Below are 13,273 nucleotides of genomic sequence, written 5' to 3'. Positions count from 1 at the left end.
AGCCTGGAACTGAGTAAGACATCCAGTTGCAGAACTTGGACCAGTCTCAATTGTACATTCAACAAGCTGAGTATTAATAAACTATAACAACCTTCTCGCTGTACATTACCTCCTATAATTTGTCTCATGGCACTTGAGTGTGAGTCAGTAAAGTGTCCACATAATGCCACTGGCTGCCAGTCACTGGAATCCGGAGCCCCAGGAGAGAGACAGGTTACTTGCTAAATTGAGTCCCCTAGGCTTTCTATTTGGCTTCTGTAGAGAGTAAAACAGCGACTACTCTCTTCGCTTACCCATCAGTCATATGCTGCATGCATTAAGCATACATATTTCATTCAGATTAGATTTCAACAAAATGATGGATTGGTTTGGAATCTCTGTATTTAGATATTGTCATATACACAGTGTCAAATGCCAGAAACGGATGGCAGAGAATGCTTCCATTCAGATGGTATACTTGCTATCAGCATCTCCAGAGACATGCGCACACTCTGAGCTCATTACAGTAGACAGCGAGTCATTGCATACTTATTGCGTGGTGACATTTCTATTGAGATGGACTGACCATTTTCCAGGGCGCTATGGCTGTTTCATCACGTTGGAAGAAGCATTTACTGGTCCCACGTGAACTCTGCTCACAATCATTAGCACAGACAGAACTGAAGACCCACTGAAATACAGAATTAGTACAATACTCATTCAAGTCACGCACGATTTACCAGAATTTGCTTTCATCCAGGTTTGCTGTCAATAACTCATATGATTTTAATGCAGCTTTGTTGGTTTCAAGCATGATTCATTGTGCTGCTCTCCATCCAGGGACTGCAATGCTCATGCAAGGTGTTGTTGTTTGTGTAGATAATAACAGAACATTCAAGTGCTTTGACAGATTTTCATGTGATAAGCTTGAATAAAGTAGATCTCCTACTGTGAGAACTTATGTGAGTGCCAGAGGGTTTGTTAGGTCTCACAAAGCTATTTCACTTTCATGGTTCAACTTATTTTACAGCAACTGTCAACATGCTGTTACATCTTTATTTGCAGTTATCAAAGTGTCTTTAAGTCTCTTTATGACAAGCAAAAATAGCACAGAAGAGAAGTAAATAGAAAAAGAGGCAAAGACTGAGATTTTGTCAAGATGAGTCTGGATCACATCTTAAATTAACCCTCTCGTGATTCTTTGGTGGTATATGAGTTTGGGCTCATATACATTTCAAAACAAGATACTTAATATCTCAAGTGTTTCAAAAAAGGGAGAAACATATTAAGAATTGGGTTTATTGCCTGGCAGGTTTTTACTGTATATAAAAATGGACACCTCTTCCCACTGTACAAGTGAAGCCAACATACCCCTTGGGGCAGGACATCTTAGGCTGTTGAAATCATATGGAGTCAGAGGTTTCCACAGGAGCTGGAGTATTTAAGTCTCCCCCTTTCCTCTTTCTTAATGCACATTTAACGTATCAACCAAATAGCAGAGGTAGATGAAAATGTTCAAAAATGTATGATCTCAGAGAGTTGACTTTTTTCAGTGGCAAGGTTCATTTCTGCCGAATGTCTGATATAGATTTGTATACAGAAACGAACTGAGCGCTCTGTCCATACTTTGCATTAATTTAATTTGTAATTCTTTGCATGTTTTTTTTTTTTAAGCTTATGCACAAGGAAAAAAGTATGCAGTACCACTGTAAATCACAGGGGCAGTGTCAAGAAGTGAAGTTAGCAGTTTAGGCCAGGTAAGGAAGACGCAATGAAGAAGAGAACTTTGGAAAATTGTGGAATTTTACGAGTAGGTTGTGGTGTGGCAGGTGAGGAGAAGCTGGGGTCCATGCAAGACTGGTTTGTTTTAGCATCTATCCTTATGTTAAGGTAACATGGAAGTATGTGATTGGTGACAGTTTTGTCATTTAAAACATATGTAATTTTTGTTTTGTAAAGGAAGCACATGAGCACCATTTCTCCTTTTCTCCTGTATTGTACTCTGAAGGAGACGGTTTGTCAACAGAGTTGTCAATCATGACGTTAAACCCCCTTTTCATGACATCAAGTAACGAACTAAAACTACAGTCCTCAGAAAAAAATAATTTTGGATGTAACTTAGCATGATAAAACTGAAGTATAATAACAGAAACCATGTCTGAGAATAACGGTTTACACGTTTTTGATTTCAAAGTTTGACTAATGTCCCATCTATTTACATGGAAGGGGTGGGCTTTATTACCTACGCTGCAGCCACTCAAAAGAGGGTGAAGGCCTCACTTTTCTGGGAGCTGTCATGTCATTTTATTTCTAAGACAGTTTTTGGTTTATGCATAGATGGAAATTGTACTTATCTTTTTGTTGCATGATAACAAAGCAGAAAAAAGGAAACAAAACAGACAACAGCTCTCCTAATGTTTTGAAAGATATATATATTTTTCTATATATGTATTTGTTTATATACAGTACAATGTATCCTTCTTGCTTTATTAAAAGTGTTTTTTAGTGTACAGGAAAAGATGAGCCGCACATTGTCACATTCACAAGAAAAATAACCATTACTATCGAGGCAATCAATCCATGAGTGTGACAACTTTTTCCTGACAATGAAAAAGCTCCATAGTTGTGAGAGTAAGACAGACAATCCTGACAGCGTTCTATAGCTGCAGCTAATGAGAAAACCATGAGACAGGCTGACAATTGAGTCTATAATGACTGGTATTGAGGTATGTTATTCATCCTTGACCTTGAAAACAACAGTTGAGTAGACAATCCCACCACAAGGTTTAATTGTGACACTTCCTACTTTTACTTTAGGCTGACTGCTGACTTTTTCTCTGACTCTACATTTAAAATTCAAATGACTGTTTTATAACAGAAAAATATATACAGCAGTGATGAAGTTATGAAATCAGCCTTCACTACTGGGTCCTCTCAGTAGCTGGAGGTCTGGGATTTTTGATCGTGTCACATTATCCTCCGCAGACGGCCCAGAAATACTATCTCACATGTTCAAGTCCTGAGGGAACAAGTATTTTAATCAAACTTTCCTTAAATGGTCAAGGGTTTTGAATCATAATAGGTTGGATTATTGGATTATGAATATTGTTGTATTATTTATGTATGCAGTATAACTAAATGTGGAGGCCTTTTATTCTTTTATCTCAAATTCAGCCAAATGGTAGTGTCGGTCAGAGGCACACTCCTGGAACAAACTACCAGCTCACATTAGGGAGCTTGAGAGCTACTGTACCTTTAAAAAAAAAACAGTTAAAAACAAGCCAGTCATGTACTCATGAATAATTTGTTTTCTCACTTGATGTCTGTTCCCGGGGGATTTGGCCTCACCTTCCATCCTGTTTTTATAATGTCACAAATGTTTTGTATGTAAAATCTGTTTGTAAGTCAGTTCATGTAGTGTCCTGTTAACTATTTTGTGACATCCTGTAATTTTAAAACTTGTTTTTTTATGTTTTATGTGAGTACCTGCCTTTGGACTACAGATGAAATGTAGCTATTGTGCTAATTCTGGCCTATTTACATTGAGGCACACTGTTTCAATGTTGATTAATGTGCATTGTCCTAATCAAATAAACTCAAATTAATTAATTAATTGATATTATTGTGCAGATGAGTACATTTAAAAACATTAAACCAGAAGTCCTGTTCATAAAAGATAAATCATGTCACTGATAGTTGGGTCCAAATCCCCAAAAACAATATTTATCAAGTATGGCAATCTGTTGGACCAGTACCGCCAAGGCAGGATCTCACAAAATACTTGAAGCTACATGGGTTCAGACTCAAGTATAGATTTAGAAAAATGTATTAACAATAGATAGATGTAGGGAGCACATGAGATGACACAACTGACAACAAAAGGGAGGAAACACAGAGACTAATACGCTCTCTAACGAGCAACAGGTGTGGACACAGGACACAGGTGAAAGTAATGAGGGTAATCGAAGTGGAGTGAAACACACGAGGGCCAGAAGTAAAAACTAAACCAGGCACACACACAGGGATCAAGAACTACAAAATGTAACAAGGAACACACTAGATGACTAAGAAACACCTGCAAAAATACACACACATACACACAATGAATACAACACAAGACATGGATCACTAATAAACAACACAAGGGAGACATAAGGATAACTCATAACCAATACAGACAGGGAGGAAACAAGAAATAGAACAGGAGGTAAATCTACAAAATAAAACAGTAAATCAAAGACAGATACAGCACAAAGAAAATACACAACTAAACAAAAGCAGATGCAGTCAACCACTTGAAGCAGTGGTGGCATGAAACTCAGTCTGCTGATGAAGGACCTTGGATGTCTGGTAAAATTGAGATCAAATTTTTTTAGTCAAAGTACAAACACAACACAAAAAGTTCCCCTTAAGTATTATCTGCTGAATTAAGTTAAATAATAAAAAGTTAAAGTACACATAATGTTTTATTATCATGTATATTTTATTTGTTGTTTGTTACAAGCGACATTAGACTGGTAGAAAGGGTTTCCATGTTGTAGACGTTCCAGGTGGAGTCAAACTAAATATCTTATATAGTCTTAAATAGTTTATTCTATAACAATAAATCATACCTCATGAGCTGATTTATTTAGTATTTCTTTGAATTTAAAGTCTTTAATATGAATATTAATTAATCTGCTTTGTAACCAGCAGCTGCAGAAAGATACAATGGAAATAAAAGTGAAATATTTCTCACTGTGCAGGAGTATAGTCGATGTCAAAGCAGTATCAAATGCAAATACTCGGGTAATTTGTTCCTGTAGAGGCCCCTAGGGGTGCACCTAGTTTTTTCATTACCTCTTCATCATACTTCATGCCTGTTTTTCAAATGAGCTATGAGATTTGATGTATTGAAATTTTCACCAGCAGTCGTTCTTCTTGAAATGTCACTGGAGCACATCCTACCAACTGCATGTTGCAGCTCTTTCTTTGAGACGGTGTAATAATAATCTCAGACTGCTAACATTTTCTGTCACGTCTGACCATGAAAACAAAGAGAGTTAATCCAACAGGTGACTTCTTCTCCCTGATGAAAACATGTTCTCAGGATCAGCTTGTAGATAAATTGGTTTGCCGACATTCAATTGATGCAACACAAAAGATGAATATCAGCTATTGACATCATTTCATGGCGCATTATTGGATAATGGCTGATGTTTGTTGATAGGGCAGGTATGTGCTGATACTGACATAAAACGTAGGCATCATAGCATGTCATCAGAGATATCATAGTTTGGGATTTAGAATATGAAACAGAGAGCTTTACAATCTGGAAGTGTGGAGTTTGAAAGAAGATGGAATCAATCTCCTTGCATTATGGGAAAAGTGATGAAGAGTTTTGGAATTAAAAGAATAAAAGGTGCAATAGGACAAGACTTTACGAACTGAATTGTTTGCAACTACAATGTAGCTTTTAATATTAAAGACAAGAAATTTCATGAAACAAAACCTTTACATTTTTCTATACTATTTGTTGCAACATAAATTCTTTAATGACATGCAATTCCATTAACCCGTATTTACAATCATTCATACAAATGGGTTGTGTCATCTGTAATTTTAATGAGAAGCCCTTGTGAACTTTGCCCAAAGTCAGATCGGGTCGAGGTCGATAACAAGCTCTGATGTAAATGAGAACAGAAAATTTGAATAATGGATTACAAAACTGTTATGGCAAATGTTCATAGTTCTCATTGAGGACTTTTGTTTTATTCAGCAGGCAGAATGAACCAACAAAAGAAATCTAGGCCCATGAAAAAAATCAACTTTCGAAAACCCAGGAACAAATCATCCCTGGAAACATGACAGTCCCTCCCCCCTGCAGCGTGAAAAAAGTTCTGACTTTCCTGATTCTTTCAGACCTAAAAATACCCTGGTCACCTCTTTTCCTGACAGCCTTTCACTCCCCGTCTCACAGTAATGAAGAGCTGGGAGCACGCAGCATGGAGACAAAAACAAGGCCAGTTGAGACCCACAGCTTCTGCCTGACCTCTGACCTACCAGATGATAATTTCTTTGTGACCCTTGTTCCCTGTCAATCAACATGTTGCTGGAGAAGGAGAACACATGAACAGAAAAACACACACAACCTCTGCATGCTGCAGCCGTTTGTCCTGTGGCGGGCTGGCTTTGTTCATAGTCCCTGATAATGGGACCAAAATGGAAATACAGAAAACAATTATACCCTTGCATGGCTTCAGCCTTCACCTGATGAGAGCGTTCATCTCCAGCCATGTTACTCTCCGTCTCTATCTGAAATATTTATAAAGCAAAGACGGGGTCTTGGAGCGTGCAGCATGTTGTTCTGGCAGGCTGAATCCACGGGTGAACTTAAAGAGAGCACGTCAGTGTTGCATAGCTTTTGTTAAAAGGTACCCAGCACACCTGCCAGCTGGAAATACCACACTGATTTGCATTTTTATTTGATTTTAATATATTCTTCTGAGGTGATGATTTTCCAAATATAGAGCATCCTAACTCTTTCCTCTGTTTGCTAGCAACGAGCGATGCAAGTTAATTCTGTTGAGTGGTGTGTTTTTAATAGATCAAAGAGGAAATCTGGGGCTGTCTTATGCAATTAAGGAGACGCATTAAGAAGAACAAACCCCTGTGGGCTGTTGTTTTCAAATGATGCCCCACTGCTTCCACTGGTACATCACGATTAACGTTGTGCAGACATGCCCTTTTGTTGAGTGCATCAGACAGCGGAGAAACATTCTCCCAGACCGGCTACAAAATCTGGATATTTTTCAGTAAAACCAAAGGCTGTTGATGTTTTCTAAAACGCAGAGCCTGGAGTCAAGATAAGCCCAAGAAACTCCACAGACTTGGCAGGAAGAAGAGAAAACACAAGCTTTCTTAATTCTTGCCTCACCCCAGATTAAAATTTGGCTATTAATTTCCTCAAACTCACTTATCCAATCAACACTCTGACAATAGTTATGTGCATTAATACTCGTCGTTTAGCTCAGCAGGAAGCAGACACTGCACAAAAACTACAGGGGAGAAACGCTGAAGCCTGAATGAAGAGCAACCAGTTTATCAAATTTTAATTCTGACATCTCTTGTGGTTTTTATGCACCTAAGAGAAGTTTTTTTTTTTTAATAATGCGATGTGGCAGAAACCAGAGAGCAGAGTGTGAGACGAGTCCACTGATCTGCTTCTATCCAGCGGGTCAAGTGGGGCTGTGCTGGTAATCCCCACAGGAGCTCACATGATGGCTCAATTATATCCAGAAACTGACACACAGCTCTCTCTCTCTCACTGTCACTTAAGAATATAAGCTACTTTAAGGCTCAGTTTGGCTGCTTTGAAATGGTGGGCTGAACAGATATTCTTTATAACGCAACTATCACCACAATGGGACTCACTTTTTTTATGCAAATCTTGAAAAGTCTGCCACCATGTTCCTGTTGTCCCGACTTACCTGTCAACATTCAGGATTTAAAGCTTAAACACAAAACCTAACTTTACTCCCTGAATACAGTGCATGAACTTTGTTTACTACTATCTGACATTTTATTAACAAACTCAATAATAAGATACAATACATTTAATTTAAAGCTGGTGTTGGTAGTCACAGAGTAAACATCTGTTCAGAGAGAGGGACTTTGAATGTCAGCACTATCCCTCCCAACCAGATTTCCTCTTAGCCCCCCAACACAGATTGGCGTGTGCAGTCATGATAGTGCGGGACTCATAACCAATCAGCCGCCCCCTTAACCACTCAGGACAGGGGATTGGAGTTTAGCTATGTTTGGTCCGTCAAATTTTTGCTTAATACAAAGGCATTGGAGAACGCAGAGATTTCGCAATAGTCTCAAATTACTCAAATTACCGATCGATGGGTATTATGACCTTTTCTTCAAACCCAGCAGAAAAAAGTAACTTTTTTTTTCACCATTCCTACCAACAGCAGCTTTAATTGAATTGCTTATAATTGTTATAATGCTTCATTACTCTGCTTTCTTACTAATTATCCATCTGTGTTAAAAACTTGATTCTTATTGGTCAAAGCCCTATGACCACACTAATTGATTAGTAAACTGATCACACACGTGATCAATCGGTTTAAAGGAGTCCGGCTCACCTTCGTTTTCGACTCAGGGTGGTCTTGAGAGTCTGGAACGAATGACAGTTACCGGGCACAGATGTGAGAGCAGCCTGAGTAGCTGCTGGGCCCCAAACGTTTGATGGGGAAAAGCAGAGCAAAATCCTGTCCTAACCTCACTTTGCATCTGGGTTTTACTCACCCTGTCAAGATTCAAATTTGCATAACCACCTGCTCACTATACATTATCTCTTGCTTATAAATCTTTCAATACAAATAGACAAATTATTCACATGCTAGTTTTAAATTAACAAAGATTTATAAACAGTGAATCAATTAAAATCTGTTAGTAAATCATTTTTGCTAAGATGATAGCAAACATGGACACGGCAGCCAAAAGCTATTAACACTGGGACCGCCATCATTATTTGTTATGTTGTGTCCTTGCACGCTAGTATAATGACAATAAAAGCGTATGTATATTTGGTTGTGTTTTATGCACAACACTTAATCAATGCTTTATAACACTGTTTAGTTGTACTGAGATCAATACACCATCATTCTGCTCGTCTGCAGTTTCACGTTGACATCTGTTACTGTGTAAATTGGTACACAGAGGGTTATTTTAAACACAGAAAAGCTGCAAATCTTCACACTGAGAAGCAGAAACAACTGGGATGATTAACTGACCTTCAAAAAACAATTTTGGATTCATGGACTAGTCAATAATCTGCCACTTTCCTCAGTTTTTCTGATACAATTATAAAACATTGATATCAGTCTATCTACCTGATACTTTGTACCAAACTGTTATAAAATAAAGATAATTGTTACACAGCAAATTGAAGGGAGTTAATATTTTGGTGTTAGGGCAATTTAAGAAAGTGCAGAGTTAATTTAACACTGATGTAGTCAAATTCATGAAAGTGCATCTTCAGTGTAAAAAAAGTTAGAGTCAAAATCGAGTGTCAACAAATTAAATCTGTAAGTGTTAATGGCAGAATTTTTAACTCTATACTTTTCACTCTCAACTCTGAACCTGGATGTGACACTGCTAGTGTTATTCAGCCCGCCCCTCCCCCAATTACGTTCGAACCGCTTTGATCCCATGCTTCGAACACGCACCGACAGAAGCCAGCAGAGACAGGATTTACCGTTCTCAGGTAAGAAAATACTTTCTGTAAAGGTTATTTTTTGATACAAATATTATTTCTTTAACGGTGCATGGTCTTTTACTTTCAATTATTAACCACTGTTGCACTGTTAGCTTCTGTTATGCTGTAATACTCAAACTAGCCAACCTAACCAAATATCTTTAGTAGCTAACTCGTTCATTTCAGCTCGCCTAAACTTTATTTGATAGCAAATACCATACCAATGACACAAGTTTTAGAGACAGCGGCGCCAAAAACTGTTGATTAAGTTAAGTATGTCGAGTTTAATGTTAGGCTAACTGAAGCAATGTGTCTAGTTGGGCTGTTTTAATTCACGAGCAGCCCAAATGCTATGCGAAAACGGGTGGCGGGATTATCCTCGGTTTGTAAGACTTGCATTTCTGTGAGTCAGTGAGCATTTTAAGTCTGCTACACTACTACTGACTTGCTATATCTTGACTTCTCCGACAACATGTTGACACCGCGGTTTTGCAGTAAGTTGCTTCTCTTAAGCAAATCGATGTACAGCACGATATATTTTTATTTTACCGGGAAAGACAAAATTCTTTTCAAGAAGTAAAATTGCAGACTGCAGAGCTAAGACAATATCAAATTGATTTATCAATCTCTCTTCAGTGTCTCAGTGGTTTCTTGTCGAACATTTGTGTGACTGCTTGCTTATTGCTCTCATAATGGAGCTACATGTCAGTGCTCTTTAAAGTTATTACTTTTTTAGTGTTTTATTTGCTGTGTAAATGTTTAATGTCTTTTAGTTGAAGGTTTTTTTTCTTTACATGAATGACATGCAGGGTTGTCGTTTTGTTTTATAAAGTGTGAAATCTTTGATTCTTAAGTGCTTAGTCATATAAAAGTGACTCAAACTTTTGTGTCTTAGGTCTTCTAATAACACGAAGGATGCAGTAATATCTCACTGGCATTTTGTATGGTAAGATACTAATGGAAAGTGTGTGATATTGGCATACAACAACTGTTCTTTCATTCATTTTAATTTTAGTAAGATCCATTTTTCATGTACTTACAGGAATACAAAAAATGCTGGCAAAGGTGGAATACGGAGGAGTCCAAAAATACATCAAAGTTCCACAAAGTGATGGAAACTTTGATTTCCTCCAGTTTCTTCAAGAAGGTTGGTATCTACATTATAAACTACAATAGTTAACACTCAGCTTACAGATCTCAATGACATGGTTGATCTTGTAGCTTAATGTAATTTATTTTTTATTTCTTACAGTAACAAACAAATTCAGTCTGCAGGCTCATCTTCTAACTGAAGGTGAGCTTAGACTGAATGATGAATCTGGTACCGAGATCGACGCAGATGTGTTTGATGAGCTCTTAAAGTCAGGGGTCCAAACGTTTAAGGTTGGATACCGTCAGTATGTAGCTACAGGTAAGGCTTATTAAAAAATGTATTCAGAATAATTGACTCAGTCATTGATATGAATGCATTGGTATTCCTGTTGATATGTAAGAAACACTTTCTCATTCTAACTAATTTTTAGGAAAATAGTTGTGAAGATGCATTTTCCATAATGTTTACAACTGAAGGTTAGATGTTGTTTTTTTTTGTTTTATGTGGTCTCATACAGGATCATCAACTCAACAGTGTTTTAAAACAGCATTGACTATGATTTGATCTGTCATTACATCATTGTTTTTAAGACCCCATAGAGTAAATAAAAGTATTTCTTTTTTTTAGATCTAGAAATCAATGTGGTCGCAGATGAATCACTGTCATCAGTATTGCCGGAGCCATCAGCATCATTGGCTTCATCCCCAGACCTTTCAGCATCACCAGCTTCTTCCCTTTCATCGGATTCAACTATTATTCTTCCATCTACAAAGAACAGGAGAAGGGGCCTGAGAGAGCTGGATTGTGAGGAAGCAAGACAGGTAAACCTTGAAACCATCAATATATTATATACAATATATAAAACTGTTGCTATTAGATCACCACTACTTGAACTACCATTCAACAAAACACAAGTCAATATAAACAATTTATCAAGGCTGATTTTGAAAATGTTTTGTTTGCAGAAAGTTGATACTGTTCTGAGGTCAAATCCAAAGGGTGAAGAAATCTTCCAAGAGTATGACAGAACTAAAACGCTGTCAGATGCAACACGCAGACAGATGGTTAACATTCTGGTTGCAGAAATGACTGATTCATATGGGTAAAAATCTATCAAATTAACCAGAAGCTTCACATACACATACAATCAGACATACATACACAGCAGTGTTCAGCCCTATGGATGGATTTTTCTAATTTCTAATAAATGTTTTCTGTCAATAGAAGAATTCCACCTACAAGTGCGCGGGTCAGTTATGCACAGGGAATTGTTACCCGGTTTCCATATCTTCAAGATCCATTTTCCAAAAATGGATATGTAAGTGTTTGTGTCCCTTTACATTTACAAAGTGTGTCGGTATATCATTTATCATATCATATTTATGTTAAAATATATTTTTTTGATTGCTTTTTATGTGTCTTTGTGTGTACATGTGTGTGTGTATGCATGCAGGAACATTACTACGATCCGGAGGCAAATACCGGTTATCTTGCTTGGAGACTTAAGACAGTACAACGAAACACTTGCGATGGACCACGCGGGTGTTCCAGGCCGATTGTCAAGGACAGTCCAATGAGAAAACGGGAATCTCTGTTAACTGGTGACCAGCTGTTTGGTGACGAGTGCAGAGAGGCTATCTCTTTAATCAGACACTCAACAGATAAAGTGGTGGTTAAAGAGAAAATGAGAGCAACCTTTGAATACAGACAGAAGATGGTTCACGACAAGGATGCAACAGCTTCAGTGTTGGAGGTCTTCCCTCGTTTCCTTGACATACCTGGATTGGTAAGGATATGTACAGATCCCTTTAAAGTACTTTGAGTATTTTATACCTTAATCCTCGTAAGTGCAAAGCACTCATAAGAAATTTGTAAATGCACATTGTGTCTCTCTCAACAGATTGACCAGGACTTTTCCATAATGTTTGGGGATGAAGTATCTGGACGGTTCCTTGCAAGGTGGCCCTCATATTTCAAGCAGAAAGTCATCGCAGAATGCCAGAGTCTTCCTCAAAGTCCATATGTGGAGGAGCTGCTGGAACCTTTTAACCCTGAGGCAGAGAATGACTATGGTAAATATGTAGTACTGTATGCGAAATACCCCCAGCTGCCTAGTTTATTAAGTCTTACATGCAACAGTAAACTAAAACTAAATAATCTGTCTAAATAAACACATTCTATGCATGGTAATTTGAAGTTAAATTATAAACTATTTTACAGACTGTAACTAAACGTTTAAGCTAAATGGCAACTGAAGTAAGTAATAACTTTTTTCTGTCTAAAATAATCTCATTTGTGTTCAAGGCTGGGATAGTGATATGTCGGCTCTCCTGTTGCTGTTGCATCTCCTGCCCCCTACATCAAGAGGCCACAAAAAAACAGCAAAGATAAGCTCAGCACAGGCAGCTAATCATCTTGTGAGATATCTTAAGGTATGTACTATTAGCTTTTCATACCACCAAAATCATACGTTTTGTTTTCTGCAATTGTAAGAAGTGTTTGTTACAGGTTGATAGTGGACAGCAACAATTAATTTGATCTCGTATGTTATATTCATTATGTTTCTGTAAATCTGGTTCAAACTGCAGCAAGGAGCCAGCCTCACTACGTTCCTGGACAAAGTTGATGCAAGACAGCCCTTCCTTCTCTGCATCGGTGAGCAAAAGAAGAAGATCGAAAAGTTCTTCATCATTGTGGACCAGAAAGCAATCCCGTGCGATGCTCAGACATCAGTTGCTGCTTTTGATGTTCTATTCAAAGCTCACTATGTCTTCAGCCTCTCTTATGATGAAGCTCTCTCCGGTTTCTACACTTTCATACAAACCACAGTTTACCACATTGATGTTGGGAACGCAAAAGAGAGCCCAAGAGTCAAGGAACTGAGAGCCCGAGTACTGCGTGATCGTTAAAATGCCACCAGAGTACAGAGGTTAGAACACAGTTAAGCAAACTGT

The 13,273-nt window shown here is 37.9% G+C and overlaps 2 protein-coding genes across 6 annotated transcripts in view; both read left to right on the top strand.

The window, feature by feature from the left end:
• The window catches only part of LOC117820902 (chemokine-like protein TAFA-1), a 47,076-nt gene that overhangs the window by 21,452 nt on the left and 12,351 nt on the right, over positions 1-13,273 (top strand). The gene's annotated exons all lie outside the window — the stretch shown is intronic.
• Positions 9,179-13,250, top strand: LOC117820901. Of its 2 annotated transcripts, XM_034694842.1 has the most exons (11): positions 9,179-9,235; positions 10,122-10,172; positions 10,269-10,373; positions 10,479-10,637; positions 10,947-11,140; positions 11,285-11,421; positions 11,544-11,637; positions 11,773-12,105; positions 12,220-12,391; positions 12,624-12,751; positions 12,908-13,250. In XM_034694842.1, exons 3-11 carry the CDS (start codon positions 10,280-10,282, stop codon positions 13,226-13,228), a joined length of 1,632 nt encoding a protein of 543 aa, XP_034550733.1. In that variant the 5' UTR covers positions 9,179-9,235; positions 10,122-10,172; positions 10,269-10,279; the 3' UTR covers positions 13,229-13,250. The 2 variants fall into 2 exon arrangements, with proteins under 2 accessions (XP_034550733.1, XP_034550734.1); XM_034694843.1 differs by lacking the exons at positions 9,179-9,235; positions 10,122-10,172; positions 10,269-10,373; positions 10,479-10,637 and adding an exon at positions 10,756-10,795.

This window comes from Notolabrus celidotus, chromosome 11 (assembly GCF_009762535.1).
Source record: "Notolabrus celidotus isolate fNotCel1 chromosome 11, fNotCel1.pri, whole genome shotgun sequence".
Taxonomy (NCBI): Eukaryota; Metazoa; Chordata; class Actinopteri; order Labriformes; family Labridae; genus Notolabrus; species Notolabrus celidotus.
Note: the sequence above shows the minus strand (reverse complement) of the source record. Positions and strands in the feature narration are given on the sequence as shown.